The 25,813-nt window shown below is 32.2% G+C and overlaps 1 protein-coding gene across 1 annotated transcript in view; it reads left to right on the top strand.

Annotated features, from left to right (window-relative positions):
• Fhos (Formin homology 2 domain containing) overlaps window positions 1-25,813 on the top strand; it is a 45,487-nt gene that overhangs the window by 2,182 nt on the left and 17,492 nt on the right. Inside the window, exons 2-4 of the mRNA XM_090102232.1 lie at window positions 5,424-5,496; window positions 6,000-9,187; window positions 9,378-9,411. Coding sequence (XP_089958358.1) covers window positions 5,479-5,496; window positions 6,000-9,187; window positions 9,378-9,411 — 3,240 coding nt within the window. The 5' untranslated portion in view covers window positions 5,424-5,478. The remainder of the gene's footprint in view (window positions 1-5,423; window positions 5,497-5,999; window positions 9,188-9,377; window positions 9,412-25,813) is intronic.

Here is a 25,813-nt window from a genome sequence, read left to right as displayed (position 1 = left end):
ACCAATATGTTTATTTATCGTATTTATATAAACAAAACTCATCTACTTTAAATTAAAATGAAATTATATACCTCTAATTTACTAATTGTACGATATTCTGCGCATGTCTCTAAACTTCGTGAAATTGAAGTACTATAAATACATAAATACGTTTATGTGGTAACTCTAAATTCACCCACGTATTATGAAAACAAACCACTATATGAGCTGTAAACATAGAGTAGCGTTTTAAACAATATTGTTAGGAAAACTTATATTAACAAGATATCAATTGACTTTGAGACAATAATTATAAGGCGAATTATGAACCTAGACTGTATGTACCGTACCGATATATTATATGAATGTAAGCACACAAAGCTACACTCTTATACCTAGTTATACAACTTCAGCATTGTACCTGAATTCTTTATTTTTAGCAAAAGTGATATATTGGATGGCAAATTAAAAAAAAATGCTTCCTGAGAACGCACCCACTAACGGATATAGGGACAAACGGGGATATATAAAAATAATTTGTCAGGATATCCCATTGCATCGAATGCGCTTTACTTATTTTTAACTACGCCGCCATCCACACAAGCATGCTATTCTATGATCAACAAATCGATCAAATTACATTTTCACCTGTACCCCAGTAGACATAAGGTTCAAATACAGTATTTATATTGTAAGTTTGCTTTAATATGCGTGAGCACAGTGGTCCTGTCATCTCTGTGAGACAGGAGACTGCGCCTTGTTGGTGCGCATTTAGAACTGGTAGCAACATTTACGATATAAAAAGTGTACTGACTTCGCAATATTTATGGTTGCATTGTATGCTTGCAGCTTTGATCTGTATATATAGGGATATAAATAAAACGTTAACTATCACACAAGTTTAATGCAGAATTTACTCAAAAAATTGCGAAAAAAATTGTGTTTGAATTTTTTAAAGTCAAATGTATAATGTCCGAAACAGTCGTTTCAAATTGCTAATAACAAAATACAGATACATAATTACGATACGACATTTGGAGTACTTAGATATTTAATTGATATAGGATCCAACACTTCCTATTCGATTCAAGGAAAGTAGGTACCGATCTCAATAGAATGTGGTGAGCTTTTAGTTTTTATTTCGTAAACACTGTTTTTCTTCTAATTAAACTATTTTCGGGTCTTTCACTTTTGTTTATTGATTTGACTTGTTTATGTTGACAGTAAAGAAAGAGGACAGGGAGAATATTAATGTTTCTTTACTTCATTAAAGTATAAAATATTAAAATATCACGACACCTAATGTACCCAAATTAAAGTTTTGTTACGAACTGCTGCTAACAGTTTTTATTTACTAAACGTACTTTATTAATTTTTCCATTGCGAGAGCACTTTGTCCATTGTAGGTACTTCAGAATTTATTATAATGCATCCAGGCAATTTCATTATATGGCTAATTTAAAACGTCATCAAAGAAAGTTCATTCTTTTAACGTTTATGGTTATTGTTTAGTACCACTTCATTTTTTGTGCGTTACTTTTAATCCAAAAGCGTACTATTTATGGTAATTGCTCACCGTCGTATTCTACATCGAAACTTCTTTTGATCATTCAAATAATTTTAAATACAGTAGTATATTCAATAATAAATATTCGGCTCAGCATATAATATACTCGATTTAAATTTTTTTTCAAAAAAGATAAACATTATTGTCGACACAAAAAATATATCAGGCGCAGTTTTTAAAAACGCATTGAACTGTTAAATGGCCCTTCTGCGTCGTGAAATATATCCCTCGGGGAGCGTTAATTGCTAAGTAATTGATTAATTCTTAGAATATTGGGCTAGCTAGGTGACAGGCGGGAAGACGTGGTGTCCCCATTTTGGGCGAGGCAACAACCCGCGCCGAACTCCGAGTCTTTGACACTTAAAACAGAGAGTAGGCCATTTATTTTCGTAATGTACTTTCGACAGAAATACATCTAACAGATCCACTATTTTAATTGTTTGTTGCGGATCTATTTCGACTCTTACATTACATTGGGATCCGATCGCGATTAAATTACACATAAAGATATATATGTTATGAAAAATATGTAAGTAATTCGTTGTTGTGAGCTAGGAAAATGCTCTTGAATATTTTTCAATCGGTATGATTTGTAAAAATACTAATAGTTGTGTCTAATTGTGATTGTGATCAAAGTTCCTTACTAAGAGTGTAGTAGATTCAAAAATGTATAATCTTTACACAGTATAATATATTCTCACAGCAATATTTTAATAACGCAAGCCTCGAGATAAGATCTTATTTTGAATAACTTTACTTACAATAATTTCCTTGTTAATAATTATTTATATCTAACATTATTTGGATATTCTTTGTATAGACTACTTACAGAATACTAGGCACCTCAAAAGCTCTTTCCACAGCCAGACTTTTCAAAAATATAATTTGATGGTTTTAAGGTATAAAGCTCCTATGTCAGTAACTTCTTTGGATAGAAGTTCCGAATTTATCAACAAAACACAAGTCAGGGACCAGGGTAGTGTATTTACGAAATCAAAAATTAATATTATTAACTGCTAATTATAAAAATATTTAATGTATCTACCGTACATACCTATTCAATGAATAAATTGCATAGTGAATGGGCCGAGCAATAGGCTTGTATATATTTGTATAATTACATAACTTAGCATACACTTAATATTCATCATTTGTCAAATTAAAGAACCTCGCTAGGTATTTATAATGATTCATAGGCACAGATAATTGACTATACGTAGAAACAATGTTTTCTCAGGTCATTCACTGAATCCGAGAGTGACTCGTGCCAGGTAGGAAAATGTCTATGAGACTTACATAATATTATCCCGCTCAAGCTATTGCCAGCGAATTTGTCTGCGCTAATGTGACGATTAAAATATGAGTAGATAGTTAATATATTACTCTGTTTATCGAAATTCTAAAAAGGTATTCTATTTAAAATAGGTCGTTATAGGTGTTAAACCAAATACCTCTTCATCTTGGATTTTTGTTTTCTTTTAAATCTAACTATAATGAGTATGAATATTCGAAGTATCTATTATAAATGAGCTATTTCTTAACTTTTTAATTTCAAAACATCTCTTATACGCTGTATAATTAGTATGTTTAGTGCTAAAATTTCCAAATACATTATTTGTTTATCTTATTTAATTACTTCCGTAGTTTTTCCGTAGGTGATAAATAGGCCGATGTCCCAACGACGTTTAAGAAAATAGTTACAAATGTCATTGACGTACCGTATGCTCGAAATAAATTATAATTAGGTATGTATTGAATACTATCCAACAACACCACACACCAAACATACTACCACCATCATAATACACCATGAGTTTTCCTTTCGTAACTTCCTTGCTTTGAAAGTATTTTTATCGATCATATTGGCCTACGGAATCGTCCGTATAGTCAAAGAAAATTTATTACCTATAGAAAGATATTTCACTGCAGTTAAAACTGGCCTAATACCTTATACCACTAATGCACTCACACTTCAGCCTCGTAGAAGACATAAAAATCATAACATTAATTAAATCGTTTCTGTGATCTGTGATTAAATCCCTCTATCGTGACGTAAATAAAAACTAAGAAACTTTTTACATTTGGCTAGTAAGGCTTTATTTTTAATATCCATCTGTATAATATCATTTAATTCAACGTTGACACAATAAACGTATAACAAAATATTTACTAATAATATTTTGTTTTTTAAATTTTCGCCACATAGCTTCAGTAAGGTACTAGTATACAATAGACCGGGAGATATTGACACAAAATTTCGAGTCATTTGTAACAGGATTGCGGTTAGTTTGTCGAACTGAAACCGAGTACCCAACTATAAAATAGTTACTACCTGAGTAACTATTTAATAGAGTCACTCGTTGAAAGACTCACTTGGGATTATTCATAGAAATTATAAATATCCTCTACTGCCCACTCGCCCCGGCTAATTTCGATTGAACAAGAATAATAATTATAAGAACTAAGAAATAATTATTTAATTATAACATATAACGCTATATGCGTTTATCTCCATCACTGGGATCTTTACACTTATAAGTAGGTAATAAATAGAAAATGCTACTCAAACTAAACAACAAAATTATTATCAGTCTATCGCTACAATTATTACAATGGTACTGACTACGGTCGTTAATTCCGAAAAGAAGAATCTTTTGGATAGAGGCGCTTGTATTTCCATAAGTATAGTCACTTGAACGAACGAGACTTTTCAATATTAAACGCAATCAAATCACACACCTAAAGATAAAGACTTAACTTTAAAAATTCAAGACTTACATTGATATATTCACACACACACAAACACACACACGCACAATATGCACACATAACCACGTGCACACACACAAACACTCACAGACAGACAGAATCATTCACACTTCTAATACATATTAGTATGGATTATCCTGAAACAGTTTCACATCGATTACAAAACAGAAGGTAAATATTCGAAGGCGATACTTAGAATGAGACATAAAGCTTTTGGGACGGAAATAGAACGTATTTTCACTACACAATGAATTTATTGTGTAATTAATTCAGTCGGAAATGCTGGCGTTTGTTTCAAGATGGACAATTATTGTGCCGGGAATAGTTCACATTTCTGTCTCGGCATAGGCAGTAGGTCTCGGTAAAGTACACTTGGCTATTATTTTTGTAACATTTATATTTCTTGTGACAAAAACATAAATTAATAAGGAAAGTAAATACAATGGGCTGATGATAAATATAACTCAGGTTCAATGTTGCTTATTACATAAATATTTTTTATTGTAGAAAATGTTGATTATTTCTTATATGTAAGAAAATGCGTTAAAACATTGAATTCAGATTTAATTTCAATCCCGACCATAAATGATTGACTAGTATAATGTTCTAAATACATTTTTAGGTCGTTGCAAATAATGAAATTGAACAGAAAACTCATAGTACAGAACATTTTTTTTCTACTATTGCATTTTTACAAGTGTGAGAAACAAAGCACGCCACATTTCATTCCATAGATTCGACCAATTGGTAGTTCAATAGCAGGCACCTTACTTCCTATATATTGTGGTTACTATTAATGAGATAAAACAAAATAAATTGAATCTAGCAAGTTATTATGATCCTTAACTCTGCGTGTTAAAGCTTATAATTGCCCAAGCGTTAGTTCTGAAAAATTTGCTATTAAGATGAATGTATCCGGATACGCTGAATACCTAAGGCTATTTTTATTTTAATAATACCATAGTGTGTTACGAGAAACTAGCAGATGAAGAGTTTATAGTAGAAATATACAAGTCTTATTTGCTATATGTCTATCTTTCTTTCTTTTTTACATATATACTATCCACTGTCAACCATTTTTTAAAGTATATTTTCTATCTATTTTCAGAATAATTCAATTTGCAATTACACAGCATATGGATACATGATAAGAGCAAGTTAAAATGTCTTTCCGAAATTACGTAAGTACCTATCTTTATTATTCCTAAGGGCCAATTTTTCAATGTTTGGATAAAACTTATCCGTCCAATAAAGTATTACACGATAATATTAAAATGTCACGTAAACTGTCAAATACGGGCAATTAGAATACGTTTTTAAGATGGTAGTTTTATACATTATTCGACGAATTTATCCAAGCATTGAAAAATCGGCCCTCAATCTGAGAAATATTTCAACTAAATAATGTACTTTTTTGTTATTGTGATCACTCAATAAGTAATCAGACAGTACCAAGAGTGAAGGGCTCGATTAAATCCCTACGTATGGTATAATCTATATACTCGTATACGCATTCCTGCTGCTATTTATAAATTGGTAAAAGGATTAATTTTATAGTGTTGAATGAGGATTATGGATTTAATATTTCTACGTCTGCTTGACGGATACTCTGCCTGTAATAGCATTTAACAATATGCATTTATATTATATTATATGCATTTAATGATACTTATTATTATTTCAGTATGATTCATCGTCGTATAATAGAAATAGAGACGCGGGAAGGTCTACGACCAACACAGCCACAGAACGTCCAGCATCACTTACTACAAAATACACTACAACTTCATCCATTAAGACATCCAGTATTCCAGTACTTTCCGACCGCAATGCCCGTGAAGAAACACCAATCAGCGCCATTGCTAATAGATATGCTAGCTACAATAAAACAAATATTGATAAATCACATACACCAACCACATCCTCTAAGTTCGAGAAAAAAGATTATTCAAAGCTATCAATTCCATCCGTCAGTACAAATAAAAGCAGAGAAGTTAGTCCTGTATCTTCAACATCGAAATATAAGCTAAACAGGCATTCACGTCAAGCTAGCCCCGAAAGAAAAACAAGTTTTAAAGAAAAGTGCAAAGATAATGGATCCACAGAACGTGACAAAGACATTCCAACAAAGACTGAAAAGTCCTCAGGCTACAGCAGTCTGTCGAACTACAAACTTTATCCCCGTTCTGTAAGTTACACTCGTCCTGTTTCGAGAGCAGATACAAAACCGGAAATAAATTACAATCGTACGACCGCAAGAACTGAAACCAAACCCGAAATTAATTATAGCCGCCCCACAACAAGAAATGAAACAAAATCTGAAATAAATTACAGCCGCCCAACAACAAGATCCGAAATAAAACCTGAAATTACTGTAAACAGATATGCAATAGCCAATCGTTTGTCATCTTCGTCTTATCTTAGAAGCCCGACACCAGTTAAGCGACCTTCAGTTTCTCCTGTTAATCATATAGAAATTCCAAAACATGAACCAGCAAAACCCGTCTTACCAAATATTATAGTTGAGGAGAAAAATTTGCCAAAGAGAGATGTTTCAGACGTAAATAATAAAGACAAAAATCAAATTGATGTAGGTGACGACGAAGAATTAGAAACTGTCACAGTAATAACACGACATACATCGCCAACGCCACCTGGATCTTCATCTTATGTTCGAATAAGAAGAGCTGACCTGGCTAAAACGATAGAAAAAATAATAACTAGAAAGAAAAAAAGACCAGATGCAATTGACAAAGAAATCCAATCTGATAGATTAGATGATCCCACAAGAACAAGTCGGTTTGCGGGTACCAGTAGGACAAGTGTTACGAACTGGACATATTATTCTCCAAACATTAACAGCTATACAGGTTATGCAGGAAGATATTCAACACAGTATTCTACACTAAGAGATAATTCAAATTCTTACAGAGACAGATGTAGCCGAAGTAGAAGCAAAGAACCTGTTGTACAAGAAAGTACTCAAGAAGAACCTTCGGCAAATATACAAGACAATGAATGTAATGATCAAGATAATAGAATTTCAGATTTTCCTCAAGATGTCATTAATATATACGAAAATAATAAGGACGATGAAACATCTGAAATCATTATAAATGTTAATTTGAAATTAAAAAAAGCAAGAAGCCCATCTGCTGTTTCTATGACGGAACTCGTTTCTCCAGAAATTACTATAACAAATAATCAACTACCTCCTCAGCCTCCAAAACCAGAGGGTACGAGTAAGGTTAAAAAAGGAAAAGGGCGAAAATCGAGTACGGATTCTACAGATTCAAATTCCACTAAAAAGCTAAAAAAAAGAAGTAAATCTGTTAGTTCAACTGATTCTGATCAAGGCAGTGAAAAAGGCAGTTGCAGTAATGCTTCTTCAAATAAAAGTATAACAAAAAATTTAAAAAAGACTAAAATACAAAATGGCCCTCAGAGCATAAAACATTACAAATCGAGAGATAGTAATAGCCCGGAATCAAGCTTAACATTATCATCATCCATAAGTGAAGATGAAAATGCATCCAAATCAAAAACGAACGATATCTCACGAACATCAGCAGATGAAACATCTTTACCAACTGATACATCTAATAAGCATTCCTCTACAACGGCATCACATAAAAATGAAAATGGAACGGAAGAAGCAAAATCATTCTTAATTCGGGCATTGGCACCTGTTACTAATCTTTTTAAACTACGTCACCAGGATTCCAGTGATAATAATAAATGGATTGATAATTCCACATCAGATTCAACTAGCAAGGATGTTTCAACACTTCTATCAGACAATGCTGTAAGCAAAAATAAATGTCACACAGATAATGTAGTCGCTTCAAATGAAGACAATCTAGTCAAACTAAAAGGGATCCGGCGAATTGAATCTGGTGAAAGATCGTGGTGGCTAGAATCAGAAAACAGTAATAAAAGTAATACTGATACCAGTACTTATGAGACAGCTAATGAGAATAAGAACGAATCTCAACTCAGGCAACTGAAAAAATCAGAAAGTAATGATTCAAAAAGGTCGTCAAAGAAATGCTTATTTATAGATGAAGAAAAGCCTTGGTGGTTAGACAGTAATGCAAATATACCAGAAGGTATTGAAAGGCTAACTCCACCTCGAAAATCTTCCAGCGAAGATGATAGAAGTGAAGAAAAGAATTATAATTTCTATAAACTTCGACAAATGGAATCTGGAGAACAAAAGGATTGGTTTTTATCAAGTAATGACAGTTCCTCTAAAAATAATAAAACTGACTCACCCAATAACTTGAGTTTAAGTAAATCTGGTTCCGACCAAAAATCGTTTCCTTTCAGACGAATAAGACATATTGAATCAGGCGAGCGACCTTGGTGGTTATCGAGTGATAAAAACATTCCAGAAGGTATTGAAAAGTTACCCACTCCGCCACCTCAAGAAGAAAGTGATTCTTCTGATTCCGAAGAAGTTGAAGTATATATGCCATCTTCACAAATACCTCCTTTCCCGTTACATTTACCTGACGATGAACCTCTGGGTGATCGGAGAAGCCCGGAAGGCCTAGAAACCCCCAATTATGCAGATCTGTATAGAGATCGAAGCTCGCCATATGAGAATAACTGCAACTATAGAAATCGTAATAATTTGTCGTATTCTAAAGGTGCAAAATATATTTCACGGTACACAGACATCGATGATATATTAGGAAATTCAAACCAAATTTACAGTCCATTTGTGGATTCCATATTAGCAAAACGCACCAATCACAATATTTCATATGATGATGATGACGATGATGAATGTGAAGAGATAGATCCGACTCAAGTTAGAATCCATGACAGCACAGCGCAAATGCCTGTTATCAGAAAAGTGCATTCCAGGTACAATTGTTTATATTTATTAGAAACTTTTTCACTTTATCTAATCTATAAATTCCCTTTTCTTTAGTTTTTATTAGTAGCATCTAGTATTACTTACAATCAAACAATAATATTCTATATTTTCTGAGCATACAATGCAAAAAGGATTTGAAAGCTTTGTTTTAACATAATCGATTTTATTTAATTACAGGAACGATTTGATCGATTACGACGATGAGGATCAAGTAAGTACTTTATATTGAGTAAATAACATCTCCTATTTTATCACACTATTAAAGATGGAATCGTGGTTTTTTAAATATTTCCTTATATAGTAACTTTAAGACCGATTTATTATATATGTACTAATAAAATGGAATGAAAAGCCTATTAAAATTAATTGCTACCTTGTTAATAATGTCAGGCAGTTGTAAAAATGTAGACCAAGACAAGTGAAGCAAAAAATAGAACCTATAACGGACAGTGCGTTTTACGTGTAAACAGGTCTTTTAAAAAAAGAGGACTTATTAATTCATAGACAGAAAAACTCGCTCCTCTCACGATACACGTCTTTAAATAGCACAGTATTGTAAGTGGTCCATTTTCTCAATTAAAGTTATAAATTGTACATAATTGTTATAACAACTACAGTAATAATAAAGGTTGCCTAAATTTTTGTAAAAGTAACGACTAAAGGCTTCCGTGCAAGACGCAGCGGGAGCAGTGAACTGAGGAGTGCACCATATCCTTGAATGTGTCTCCTCTGGGAACAGAGGGTTAGAAAGAGACAGCCATGTGTTAGTTGCATGCTGCTACATTGTAATGCAGTGACGTCACAATAACGTGGATCGGATAATACACCCGGGACTAGGAACAAACACCTTGAACTTGATTACCTACCATACTAAGAAAAATATAAACAATAAGTAAATAAATAGACATTTTTCATAAAAATAACATTTAAAATTTTAGTATGATTTAATTAAAATGGAATAAGTCAATAATTATTTTAATGTAGAGTGAAACAATAGCTGCAATTTATATTATAATTAAATGTTTAAAAGAGCAACTATGGAGTTTCTTGCCGGTTCTTCTCCATAGATACTGCTTTCCGAATCGGTGGTAAATGTAAAAAATATGTATTGACGTTTCAAAAGTGCTTCTCGAAGAAGTCTAATTGAATAAATAAATGTTTGAGTTTGAGTTTAATGCAATATATTTTATTTCTAAAATTCAGATACATACTGGTATATTTATCCCTTTGTTCCTCTGTTATTACAATATAAATACAATAATCTGCTCAGGATAAGGTAGCGCTATTAAAAGTTAAGGCTACACAGGTTCTCAGAGAGCGAGACAAGGTCTCTTTCCCTCGGCCGGATTATATGAACGTGAAAATCGTACCTGAGGCAAGTTGTCTCGCTACAAACTCTTCAGTCATACTTACGGTTTTGTCAAAGATAGACCGGGGCCTAACTTATTAGTGTCGTTATGGCGAACACTTACTTACCAAAAAGTTAAATAAACAATGCAGTGGTATTGTGGTTCAATGATAGTGTTTTGATCTCAAATGAATAGTGTCTTCTTTATAAAACGTACGTGTATCTAATGTAATTGATGAGTATTATTGGAAACGTTTATATTAAGAGGAGCCGGTTTTTTTGTTCTTTTTCGTATGCACGAGGCTTTTGCTGATACTGAGCGGTAACATTTTTCCTGCAACATTACAATATAAATAATGCACGAGTAATTAAATACTTTCTTTATTTATTTATATGATGTAGCGCAGACACAAAGCTTGATTTATATTAAATCTATTCTATACGATAAGGCGTTATAGGTTTAAAAATATTTTTTTTACGAATAAAATAATAATAGGTATGCTTATATTATTTTATTCATATTAGGTATAAAAATTTGGTTAATTGAACATTGATTACTTTTAATTAATTTATATCTAACTAGAGGTCCGCCCCGGCTTCGCCCGTGGTACATATTTCGCAATAAAAGGTAGCCTATGTCCTTTCTCGGGTATCAAAATATCTCCATACCAAATTTCATGCAAATTGGTTCAGTAGTTTAGGCGTGATTGAGTAACAGACAGACAGACAGAGTTACTTTCGCATTTATAATATTAAGTATGGATAAACAAGTATAAATTCAAAAACAATACTGTGTTGAAGCTAGAATAACTTAAAATTTTATTATTTACCTAGGTAACTACAATTAGATTAGTTTTTAAGATTTAATGAAAAATCGAAGTGGCTCTTGTTTATTTTATGCAATGTTACCTCTTTTACTTGATATTAATATGTATATTAAAAACAAATTAGACGAAATAAAATTAAGGATTTTAAATGTTTAAGGAGATTAAGATGACATACCTATGTAATAATATTATTTTACTACGTAAATAATCTAACTATCTTCGTAAGTACCTAGACTATAATAATATTTCAAGCGAATAATGAAAAATAAACATTTCTATTGTATGCGTAGTAAGGATATATCTACTATTTTATTACTAAATAGTTATTTGTTTTTTTCTTTTTTTTGTATTATTAAAAAAAGTTACCTATACAATTCAAGTCAATAAGCAATCAACTATAGTACTGAAATTATCACTATATCAAGTATCAAACCAAAACATAAACTAACGAAATACCTATAGATATGAATTTTAAAAAGAAATATCCTTAACGATAAGACTTCCGTTAGTAATAATGACATGTAGGCGTTAGGCCTGACAGGTGAGAACCTGAACTTCCCTTGCTTATATCCGGAACTATTCAATGTGCAGGATTTGCCCTGCGGTTTTTTCGTTATCCTGCGATAAATTATTATCGGATACAGATAACACATAACTTTTACACTCCCCAATAAAAGGCCAGATAACGCAAACAAAGGCAATTTACTATGAAATGCATAACAAAGGAGTTCTCGTCGGGAATGTCCATTTTATCTTACATTTCATCTTTTGTTTGAAGGTAGGTATTAGGCCTTTATTTTTATTGTGCTAAAATGCAGAAGTGACAAGCATGTTAAATATTATTACAATATGGAGAGTGTATAAAAAAATGAGTTAATTTTTTAATATAAAAAGTTGGTAGACATACTTAATAACTTAAAGATTCCTGAAAAGCGGTTTTGTAACAGTAATTCGGTAGTTAATTAAGTGAAAAAATGTAGAACGTCCCGATGCCTATGTAAAGCCGTTTTAATATGAACAAAAAGTACCTATAAAACAACCTTTTCACCTGTTTCCAAGTACGGTCTACATCTGTTCACATCTGCTATTGAAAATACAATGAACCCGCGAAACCTTAGGTTTTTGTGATATTAACTCGATGTTTATTTTATGAATGACAAAAAAACCGATAGCTCACATAAAATAACTCGTCATGACGAAATTAATTGAATAAAGTCGATATACAGTTTGTTAATTGATTTATTCAGTTTTACACTTTTAAATAAGCTATATGGGCATTTAATATCTATATTTTAATTTTTAGGCGATAAATTCTTTATACCATACCTACTACCTACCTAAAAATTATCTCGATGTATATTTTCTTATCTTCTTTACATGTCAATCATGTTAATAATTTCACAAATAGCTACCGAAGTTAATAACGTACTGAGTTTGTATTACGCATATTTATATTAAATAAATAATACAACATAAAGGAAGTGATGATATCACCGGTTTGAAAACGCATGTCTAAGCTAACCTTGAACACGTCCTTCACCAACAAGTGCTAAAAAGTTAGTTTAACTTTTGAGTTAATCGACCGTAAACAAATGGCGAGATCCTCTTAACGATAAGTCTGGCATTAATTAGCATGTTTTTTGTTAATATACCTAACTGACGCCGAATATAAAATTGAATTAGAAACTATCAGTAAACAAATTAAATATATAATGTGAAATGGTAAATTTTAATTACTCGTTATTTCATTTACATTTACAAAATAATCTTAATTAGTGACCGAGAAATCTCTTAAGCCTGCTTTTTAATTTATGCAAAATGGTCACTGTAAAACGGATTGTACAATTTTACCGTTTTTGCTCCATAATAGGTATACCACTATTATGTATACATATATTTCGAATATATTCGAATCGAACTTCGAAGTTGAATCCGAATGCCAGTTGCCGGAACCAGTCGCGCTGTTCCCGAAACAAACTAAATGACAGGTTATTTCGCATCCGAAACCGGTCCATAGACTTAAAAATGTTGTTAAAAGCTGCGTTAATTCGAAAAAAAATATTTACTTATTGCTGAGCAACTCACAGGAATAAATATAACAATTTTTTAAACTAATAAGAAAAAAAATGCCGTGGGAGGCTTTTAGTCTCGAGAGAAGAATTCGAATAAGTTAACAATTAAAACGCGCCAGACTGGTCTGATACAATACAATAGCGATCGAAACCAAAAAAAATAAACATTATGCCCAAGATCATACGAGATATCATTACTGAATAGCGCAGGATGAATAAAATTGCTCAGGTACCCTATTCCTTGGAGGCAAGCCAATTATAGTAGCTATGGAAACATTTTTTAAGTAGACAAATGTCATCAGTCATAACCAAATACGTTAACAAGAATATAAGCAAGTAAGTACAGTTTAAAGGTTTGAAATCGTAGGTATTTTGCAATTAAGATAGGATGTGTTTTTTCTTATGAATTAACATGGAGTAGAAAGCCTCATTAATCACTAATTTCTTTCGAGCCAAATGGAAAGTTTTAAGGACCATCAGTGGTGTCATCGGATAATCCTTTTGCATTCTCACGTGGGATTTAAAGCTATTTGTAATAAGTCTACAAATATAATCATTTGTAAGCACTCTTGTTATAAATTCCGAACGTTTTGCCAAATGTTCCTTTAGAATTGTTACATTATGTAATCAAATGCATTCAAGTCAATGAAAGGACAAAAAGGGATTGAAACAAGAGTAATTTATTTAGTCGAACAAAATAAGAGACATTTCAATCCATGTTCATGAGAATCTCGTACCGCGATCGATAAGAAATAACCTCGAATTTAGAGACAAAACGGGCAGCAGCAGGCGTTGACCCCTTGATTGGTTGCGACTTAAATTTTTATAGCGCGATGTAATCAAGTAGATACATTGTCGGGTCTTCGCTATTTTTTGTTTTCATATATTGTCACAAGGTGACGCAACCTTACAAGTTCACGCAAATTTCAGTGTAATTCCATTTTGTCTTGTTCACTTTTTATGTGAAATTTTTTGGAACAGTTGTAAAAAATTATATGGTTATAGCAAGAAGTACCAGTTAGTACCATATTTTATTTATTAAAAAGCTATAAATAATTGCTAAATAAGAAATAATAAGCTATAAATATTATAAAGTTTATCATAAAGTAATTTATTTGTAGACTCTACCACTAAAATATTCATTCACATTTTCCCATCTACATCACAATAATATTTCATACAAATTTACAGCTAATAAATGCACTAAATCTTGCGTTTAACAATAAGAATATTTTAAGGTTTTGTCCTTTTGACCTACAACCGTATCGTCAAGAAATTTTTAAGAATGTTCAACGTGATTTATCTTTTTCGCGACTCCAACTCGGTGGATAATAATTCTTGCTATGTATCGATACGTAATTGGTGCAATAAACCATGAATAAACCATTTTATTGCACCAATTACGTATCGTGTCGTACGGTCATGTTTTATATTATACTAGCAGTCCCGGCTTCGCCCGTCCTACATATTTACGTTTTCTCTACATAATTTAAGAACCATCCTCGTACTTCAAGGAATATAATAAAAAAAGAATTATCGAAATCAGTTCAGCCGTTCTCGAGTTATGCGCTTACCAACACATTTTGCGATTCATTTTTATATATAAGATTAGAAACAATATTTATTATGTGTAGATAAAAAAAACAAAAATATTAGGGGAACCACTGTAAATACATTATGTATTTAAATATATTTAAAGTAAGGAAATGCTTATTACAAAAATGATTGCGATAGAATCCGTAGATAAAGATAAGTTGTAGTACAGAGGCCTGTACGGGCTACCTAGTGACTACGCTATACCTATACCTAGAAGCTGTATTCTACCATAGCTGCATAGTCATCAGTTGGACACAAAGTTGTTGTAAAAAAAAACAATAAAATTATACAGATTACTACTAAGAAATACCTACTAGAGATTACTTTTTAAAACATATAATCTGTAAATTATGTAACTTTTGATACTCTGTTCTAAGTTCTAACACACAACGAAAATCCATATTAAAATATTTGACAATAGACATAAACATACCACTATATTTTTGTTTCGTAAGTCTTATTTTATGACGCTCAATGCTCATTTCTTTTAGAACCATCGCAACTCTATAATCTATTCGTGACTTCCTAAAATGCATAGATGGTCCGGGAGGCTAACTTAGCATACTAAAAGGGACCATTTATAATGACCACGCACAAAAAGCTCACAAGGAACATTCGCTGTCCCTATCTAACAGTATGGAAATAAGCAGGTATTACATATATTAGTGTATGCCATACATACGTGGGAAAATAACATGTAGGAATGCGTAGGCGAGCCTAACCATACCTTTTCGTGTTGGACTTGTTTACTGTGACAAAGCTAAAAAAGCGTTCAGTTAACAGAAAATGCAAACAATGCGAGATTATAATAGCTCTAATTGACAAGTATTATCGTCTTAACGTTGGGAAAAATAAAACGAAACGAATAAGCTTTAATATTATGTCGATGTCAATTCCAAAGAATTATATTCATCTTCGCTGTAATGAGAATCGGATTTCTATCATTAAAAGTTTCACTGTTTAAATAATAAGTTGTAGTTTTCTGATATGTATAATTATTATACATTAAAAGGTAGATTCCATGAAAATCATTAGTTGACATGTAGGTCAAAATATCAATAAATAAAATAAACATTTCAGGTGAAAATATTCTTAGTTAAATATTCAATCACAGAAGTGATATGAAAATATGAATACGCCATACAGCTTTGTGAATTTATGTTATTATATAATATTATATTAACTGTTGTTTTTATGTAGAGCGGTGAAAATACTCTACAATTGTACAACTCATCCGGAAAAGAACTATTATGTGTAATTTTTAAACTTCTTGATCCAAATTCTTCATGCAAACATTTCATCACACATATTATGTATATATATGTCATTAACGGAAGAACTGCGAAATAACACAGTAATTTGATTATAAACATTTTTAAAATAAGGTCGAACTGGTCGATCTTTTAAATCTACTTAAATTAAAGTAACAGCATAAAATTACACAGTTTATTCAATTGGTAACGATGTTACTATTGTCATTGGGTTTACTGGGGTTTACCCTATTCTTTAAAAATGAGTCATTTAAATGCTTAACTTAAGACTCCAAGACATAGCAGTAGGGTTCAATATCGTGAAACATAATTATACGGATTACCAGAGCCTTGGTTGTATTTATATATTCAAAACAATGCAATCAATGTGGTCACGGGAACTGACCACCTTAATAGCTGAAACTTCGAAAGCCTTTTATTTCTAACTATTTCAGTGCCTTTTTAAATTTGATCTTATTAAACTGTTAGTGAACTTACTTCATTATTTGTTCATGTTTCGCCACATAGTTGATATGCTTTGTTATCAGCTGTGGTTATCAGGTATTAAACTGCGACTCAATGGAGATGGAGTCGCTACCAACAACGTGTTTTATATAATCTATACTAATATTATAAAGCTGAAGAGTTTGTTTGTTTGTTTGAACGCGCTATTCTCTCAGGAACTAATACTAGACGAATTGAAAAATTCTTTCGGTGTTAGATAGCTCATTTATTGAGGAAGGCTATAAGGCTAAGCTTATATCATCACGCTAAGACCAACAGGAGCGGAGCAATGCGAGTAAAACCGCAGGGCACAGCTAGTATAATATATAACATAATAATAAGCACAGATTAAGCCGTAGTAGCACCGATTCTAAAATAATAGGGGCGTGTTGGGCGTGTTCGAGTAATAAAGGAGCAATAAATCAAAATGCAATTAACTGTACTTACTCGACAGTCGACAGCAAATTCCATAATTACATTTAGTAATATAGGCAAAAACTTTATATCTTCGTTCCGTTGCAACAGATTATTATGCTAATTAAAGTTGGTATTTGCAATATTTTAGGCCATGATAACGATATTCCTCGCTTGATAAACATCTTCGTATGTTTGGTTAAGTAATTATTGCTTCATTGCGACTGGTAAAAATGGAGCAAGCGAGTTGATTCATATATCACAGATTCATTACGATACAAATGTTTGTAAACGTGTATCTGTGATTAAAGCAAACAATATAATCTTTTCATTTAATACATATTGTGACTACTCAATTCTATCGATTTAAAGTTACATAAAATGTTACATAGTATACGTATTGGCTATTATAGAACAAATAATTAATAACGATAACTCAATACGTAAATAATTCAATTGTCAAAAAATAACGACAGGTAAATTAATTTTTCTTGATTAAAATATCTGTTACGCATTTCGATGTTCTCTTCGATACATAAGGCGGTTGCAGTTCTTCAAAATTACGAATATGGCGTCATCTCTTACGTAAGAAGATTTACTCGCTTAATAAATTTATTATAGACACCACGAGAAGCGCCATAAAGCCGACCCAATCCTTCTTATGACATTAGACTATAATATAAAATGTGAAAGTTCATATGTATGAATATTCGTTACTTAATCAGACAAAAGCGGCTAAACATTGGTAAGTACATCAATAGATTATTATTATACATATACCTATACAATATACATAGTATGTAATAATATATATACATATTATATAAGTAATAAGACTTGTCTAAACGCTTCTTGTTATTTTTTCGAGGGACCTGAGTTGTAAAGAAGTTCAAAATATAATGGTATATTAAAAATGGAAGGAGATTTTGAGATTTTTGAAGACGCCACAAATATAATAATCTGTTGCCGTATTCTTTCATATTTTCAAACACACAATCTTACTCATTACATTCAATGTCACTTTTAATTCTAACTCGAAACGACCACATCCATTCCATGAAGACAAAAAACCTTAAGCATTTCTTAATATCATACAAACTAAATAAGAATAAAAGTCAACACACATTATGTTGGTACTAACGCCCTTCTGAATCATCTCCGTGCGTATAAACAAAGCATTCTTCTAAGATTCCCACCTTACGTTCATCATTGTCGCTTAAATGGTTGACCTGGGTTCTTAGCACATTCTGGGAAGCGCATAATAAGTCATATACATCGTGTAAACGTGTCACTTTGCGGGACCTCAGCGCTTTTTGTAGACTACGACTTAGCGGCAATTATTAATACGATATCGTTTGGATTTTTATGAACATTCTTATTATTTACGGCAAAATTTCTTAAACTTATTACTTTTATCGTCATGCATTTGGAATATTGCAATTACAGCTAGGGGTGCGGTTGCTAGAGTTTAGCAGCAACGTGATTCAAATTTTAATCGTAAGGTCGGAGATAAGTAGAAGTAAGCCTGAATAAACCACTTACATCATTGGCGATTAAATTATAATATGTATACAAATTAAAAAAAATCCGCCTTTAAAGATACATTTTAATAAAAAGTAATAAAATCAGTTAATGATAAACATTATTATGTAAAATCCTATAAGTGAGCTAAGCCGTACCAATAATAGTGCGTTAAATATAGATTATTGCGTAACTTAGCCCACTGGGACTACTGTCACGGTCAATCTTGTTAGTCGCGCGTGTAGGGGTGACTTGCGATCCTTAGATTTCTATTGTCTCATAACATACATATACATGTAAATGTCTAGTGTTTATGTGTGGTGGTAGGTTCACACTTTCTACTAGGATGCAGGTTTTTTCATTTCAGGGTTGGTACTTTTGGAAATACATCTGGCGTAGTGTCAGCATGTTTCAAAAAATTTTAGTATTCTAATACTGCCTTCAGCCCAAGGCCATGCGTATGATGTGTACAATGTACATGTATGCAGTGCCAATTTCAGTTCATTCATGATTTCAAAAATCACATCCATATACATTTCTGGTTTTATACAAATCTCATTACAAACCGTAATAATAATTTAATATTAAAAATTACCTTCAATATAAAAACACGATTACTAGCTTATATACAATTTACGTATAAATCAATAGCTTTGTAAACTAATGAAGCTCAACTTCCGTACTGAACCTCAACCACGACAATGAAGTCGAAATCCCGCTACTATTTAACAAAGAATAATAATCCGAGAAGCACTAGCCGTACAGACGAATGCACCAGTCGTGACTCGGTACATCACTGGCTCTGGCACCAATCTGTTCCCAGCATCCATAACCGGTAGCACGATCCCACGATGAACTCATTTGTATGTGGTCGGGTAACTCAAAACCAATTCCTACAAGATCCTGATTTGTTATTTCACCGCAAAAGTTACGTTTCAATTTAATATCGATACGTGGCTACGTCTCTATCGTGTTACAAATCGCACACGAGCAAAGTGGAGTCGGGATTGGCTTACCTTCCTGGTTTTATGTGTAGCAATCCTGAACGTGATTAAGGCTTATACATGCGCTAATAACCTTGACCATACTTGACGGATCTCAAACCTCCCCCGCTGCACCTTCTTTTTTCCTCGCATTTTGTATTTAAAAAGATACCAATCAGTGAAACAAAAAATCCTCGTCAGGGACTGTTGTGTAACTGATAATTTATTAAACATAAAATTTTCAGAGCTCTAAGTCAGCAGGTTACGAAGTTTATAGAGTATTTGCGGAAAAATCGATGACCACGGCACATTTTTTTTTTAAGAAATCTATTAACTTTGTTGTTTGTTTGTTTGTTTGTTTGTTTAACTTTGGAAAAAAGTCCCGCGAGCAATTAAAGATCAAAGACCATCCTATTTCATATATTTTTTTCGGTATTGTGCTTTATGTTGTACCAGACTTTATAGAGGTTGAACATAGTCGAAATTACCGGGTAACGCCTTAATGTGTTTGATCAGATAATTATAAAATTAATTTCAAATATTACAAAAATAGAAAGTTACTCTAACTCTACATAAATCAATAATTCAGTAATAAAGAAGCATAACCCGTAACGGATTATAGATATTACCTTTAGTATGCCGCTTATCATTAAGCTATTTCGTGGTGGGCTAACATCACATCAATGACGTCACGGTTCGCGATTGTTCAATAGCGGAAGCCATAAGTCCTATAACTCGCCTGATGCTCTTTCGTAGGTAGTCGAAAGTGCGATCCGAAGCATACAAAATACGCGACTTCCATATTAACAAAGTAATTGTGCAATACTTATCCTATACTATTGATCGCCATAAAAATAAAAGAAATTTTCAAAACGTTTATCACACTTGCTGCGCCAGCCGGATTCACGCGGGCTCTAAAATATTAAACGTTTATACATTTGAAAATATTATGCTCTAGTGTATATTATGTATAATATTAAATATACCTACCTATTATATGACAGTGTTTTTAAACAAAATAAATGTTAATGCAACGTCGGATTTACATTTTGAACCCATGTCAATGTAAGCACCTACAACCCGTCTAATGGACCGAGTTGTTTATGTCATGAATTTAAAATAATAGACTACAAGCCCGCATAGGACAAAAATATGGGTCAAATGAACCACCAGGGGACATATCTAGAACGATAGCAGAGCAAAAAATAATAAGATTCATCACTATGCCGTCACTTGTAAGCTGTCCAACTGAGTGCAGATGAGAATTGAAAAGTACAGGTAGACTCGGTAAATTTTGGTCATATATTTTTGTACGGCATTCTTAACCATCGATAGATCCATTAAAAATAATAAGAAACCGCTCAGTGCCGTACAAAAATGTGGGTCCACCAAGTCGGAATTTTTATTTAATTTCCGAGAGTTACCGGGGGTAAATTTGGTCATTTGACCATGTACGGCATCTGTGTCATACTATTGCTATACTGCTTTTAATCCATTATTCCGCAACGCCGTACAAAAATCATGGGGACAAGGGGAAAAAATCGAGAGATGCAATCCCCTCTCTTTCCCCACTCCAGGGGGTCATTTGACTAAGTACGGCTTCGGTTCCAAAACATTATCTAGCACTCAAAAGTACTATTAAAAGCAATGCCGTCAAAAAATAATTGTTCTTTTAAATGTATACCAATAATCATCTTAATTTCATCGAATTCTTGATATAAAGAGCTGTAAGGTCATTTGACCCTGTACGGGAACTTTTTTTTTAACATGATATTGTAAAATTCAATTGTTGTATAGTATTGCCGTTCAAAAGAAACCGTTCTAAAAAAAGTTATAGAGAAATGCAAAACCAGAAATTTTGTTAAAGTTTAAACATCGTAGATTAATGAAATATAATAGTTTTCTACATTTTATCCGTTGTTTTAAATAGTATTAACATAGATAAATTGGGAAAAAACGATGCCGTACATTTTTGTGCAGACCACATCTTTTAGGCTGATGAAAGCGACGAAAGCTACAATTTTAAGGGTGCTTTATGGCCATTTGATACAGTACGGCATTAACATATTTTTACCCAACTACGGCAAAGCAAAAGGAGGGTTATGGTTGTTTACAGGTCATGTATGTATGTTCATCTATTCCCTCGTAACTTCTAAACTACTTATCAGAATTCGACAAATGACATATCATTAGAGGCGTCTGAATTGTTCACTGGATAACCAACGACCAGCTAGCTAAAGGCTATATGGGGTTTCACAAAATCTAATGTGGCGCCCTCTAGCGGACAAAACATACAGAGTAAAAAAATAAAGTTAAGATAAATATGCAGTGTTTGGTATCATTTGAAAGCGCTTTACTTGTACATTTTGAATATGTATATATTACTAGCATTTGCTTGTGACTTTACCTGTATTCATGGACTGATTGCATATAATTCACATCTTTTCGTTCATAGCTTTTTTATTAGTTCATCAATTTAACGGAGTCCATTCCACCTGACTCCGACTTTCCAAGGTGATAATTAACCACCTCGAGCTTCTTAATATTAATGTATATTTATATTTTATTATAAAAATATAAAGCAAATATTTCGTTATATGGATTTTTTTCTTTTTCAGATTTTTCCCCTTTGAACCAACGAAAATGTACGGCACATGAAAAAATATTATCTATGCATAAAATACTTTAAAAATAAATTTATTTCGTGTTGTGTCAAATGACCCCCTGGAGTGGGGAAAGAGAGGGGATTACAACTCTCGATTTTTTCCCCTTGTCCCCATGATTTTTGTACGGCGTTGCGGAATAATGGATTAAAAGCAGTATAGCAATAGTATGACACAGATGCCGTACATGGTCAAATGACCAAATTTACCCCCGGTAACTCTCGGAAATTAAATAAAAATTCCGACTTGGTGGACCCACATTTTTGTACGGCACTGAGCGGTTTCTTATTATTTTTAATGGATCTATCGATGGTTAAGAATGCCGTTCAAAAATATATGACCAAAATTTACCGAGTCTACCTGTACTTTTCAATTCTCATCTGCACTCAGTTGGACAGCTTACAAGTGACGGCATAGTGATGAATCTTATTATTTTTTGCTCTGCTATCGTTCTAGATATGTCCCATGGTGGTTCATTTGACCCATATTTTTGTCCTATGCGGGCTTGTAGTCTATAAGCCAATATTTTAGTCATTGACACGATAAACAGTAATGTGAGTTAAAACTTTTAAGAATTAATAATTGCGTCTTGGCTTGTTACTAGAATTTTATCTCGTACTCGTTATTAATTTTATCCGCTGTGCTTCGGATTTTCATGTAAACTTTTCCGATGTAATAAATATTAATTAATTACTAATTGTTGCTTCTTTATTTCGACATCAACAATACAAGAGGAAGATATATAAGTAAAATCGATTTATATAGCCATGTTTAAACTAGCTTATTATTATTGATAAATGTGAGGCGTCTTTCTTTGCCATCGTGTAATTATTATTGTATTTTTCTATAAATAGAATGCAATGAAAATCAAAAATAGATTACACAATACAACAAACCTGTCACTGTTGTAATATGTAAAAGAGCTCTTGCAATCTGGTTTTAAGCCAAAACTCACGCATACGGCATAATACAAAAGGCTAGTTTGACAATAGGTTATATGTTAGTGTATATGTAATGTGTATGTTATATGTATCTTGGCTTTTAGGTGCCGCTCGTAAACTGAACGTAATTGTAATGTGATAGTTATAAGCTTTGATAAATGCACTAGTGTAGTTTTGCACTTACCTAATGCGAATATATTATGCTAGTAACGTGAAGTGTAGGTAGTAAGTGATATCTTTTGCGGTAATGTTTGTAAATTTTCTGTTAGCTGTATGAATGAGGTTATTTTTTTGCTTGGAGGCTTTTACGTGATGTTTAAATTCGTTAAGTCAAGATAAATAATTAAATTATTTAAAGAAACATAAAATTAAATAGCTTCAATAATTATACGAGAAGAATTAGGTATTCATTAATATAATATATACATATGTAATACAATACTAAAAGTTCGAGAGTTATATAGAAATTCATAGTGATCGTTTGACGGCGTTTCCAATGCACTTCCGAGCTATAGAATTTAATTGTAGACATTTCAAGTGCTGAGTCTACTTTCCACGGTGGCTCGTATTTGAAAGGGTATGTAAAATGTTGCGCCTTACTCGGCTGTATTATCATATTTCGCCTGAAGCAATAACTGTATTAAATCCAGTATCTTTGCACCTTTTCATGTAAGCATAGGATAGACCCGTTATTGCACATAATTTAGTATCAACAATTATGTTTCATTTCATAGATTTATTTCGAAAGTACATAATTAGTTTTTTATAATAGTATTTCTTCTATGTACAAATGTGTATTAAACATAAATAAGTTAATTTATTAGATTTCTCTCTACATTATTCATACAGCGCTCATTTAGTCGCTTATAAAACAATTCAGATAAGGAATTTTGATTGGATTTAGAAAATAATAGCAGATACTTTTATTTAAATATGCCTATATTCGGAGGAAGAACAGAATTTCACACATTTAATTAAAATCACAAAAATCAAACGTAGCGGATTATTCAAATCAGAATTTTTATTTGTTTGTGGGCCAAAGCTCTTTTGCAATAAAAAGCGATAGCGTGTGTATAAAACAATATATTTGCAAATGTCTGTTACAACACATGGAAATAAGGTAACGCGAAGATAGCTGGCTAAATATCTCGGTCGACCGCTTTTAGTCTTACCCTAGCTGATTACAATCGTTGTTCGTAAGCGTAACAAGGAATTTTTATAATTAAAATAAAGTTAAAATTCTCGTAACAAACTTATACCAAATTAGAACATTATGAAACTTTCATAAATTTAAACTTAAGAAACATTAAAAGATATTACGAATTTATCATATAATTGTAATTATTTATTTATTTTTCTTTTAAAAATCGTTTTCAATTTGCATTGTAAAATCTGCAAAGTGCATCTCCGAAGACACGAAGTGTTGCGCTCCTAATCGGGGTCAATGTTAGCGCAGAATATCTACTAGTTTCAGTAATAATTTAGATTAATTAATAATTTTATGGTTAAACTATGTCTTCTTCTGCATTATATTATAAAAAACGTTTATATAAGTGTATTTTTATTAAATAAGTAGTATGTGTTCAAAAATCAAATAAATAAAATAAAACTTTTCGTAGAAATAAACATATCTTCAATTTCAATCAGTCATTAATTAGATTAAAAAGATGTATGTAATTAAAACTCGCTTAGTAAATTACAAAATGTATGTCTATTTTATAAACAATTTCTCATATGAAATTAATTTTTAATTTTTATTTTTAAATGCAAATCCATGTTTCGCCAATAATAATAGTAACTAACTAAAACTTAGTCAACCGCTTTTTGCATATTACACAATTCTGCGTCGACCGTAGCTTACGTAATGCAGTTAATATTAGAATGAATAACAACTAACGATTCACGCTATAAAGCGTCATGTCAAAATAATAGGACCTGTCAGTAGGACCGTTATCTTTTGGATCGAGTCAATCGATCTATTTGAATACAATATTATGGATAAATAATTGTAACAGCTGTTTTATTAAGCATTTTATGCATGGGATTCCGCGGTCCGCCGCGTTGCTTGTAATAGCAATTAGCAGCAAATATAACAAACAGGTTGGGGTATTTTTTTCAACTAAAGACTAAAGCACATGCAAAAGAGGTTTCTTCTCATTAAATATACGCATACGTTTATTTATCACGCACTTTCTCAGACCGTTTTCGTTTGATTATCTTCTGTTACCATAACTAATGTGCGATAATTTATCGATCTATGGGAGAACTTCAATAACAAAAAAATGTTTTTTTTCATACGTCTTATATCAGCACACTTACCTGGTTTTATTTATTGGTTGTAAGCAGCGGTGCTTTCTTCAGAGCTAAGATGAATTAATTTTGTTACATATTTAAAAAAAAACTATGATCTCGAAATTCTGAAAATGTTTGACCTCCACGTCACAGTAAAACATTAATGGCACCTATTATTTTACTGTCTACAAACGCAAAGTTC

The sequence above is a fragment of the Colias eurytheme genome, chromosome 1 (assembly GCF_061535395.1).
Source record: "Colias eurytheme isolate Ceu_HAF_F1 chromosome 1, ilColEury1 Martin Lab GWU primary, whole genome shotgun sequence".
NCBI classification, from domain to species: domain Eukaryota; kingdom Metazoa; phylum Arthropoda; class Insecta; order Lepidoptera; family Pieridae; genus Colias; species Colias eurytheme.
This window is presented reverse-complemented; position numbering and strand designations above follow the sequence as displayed.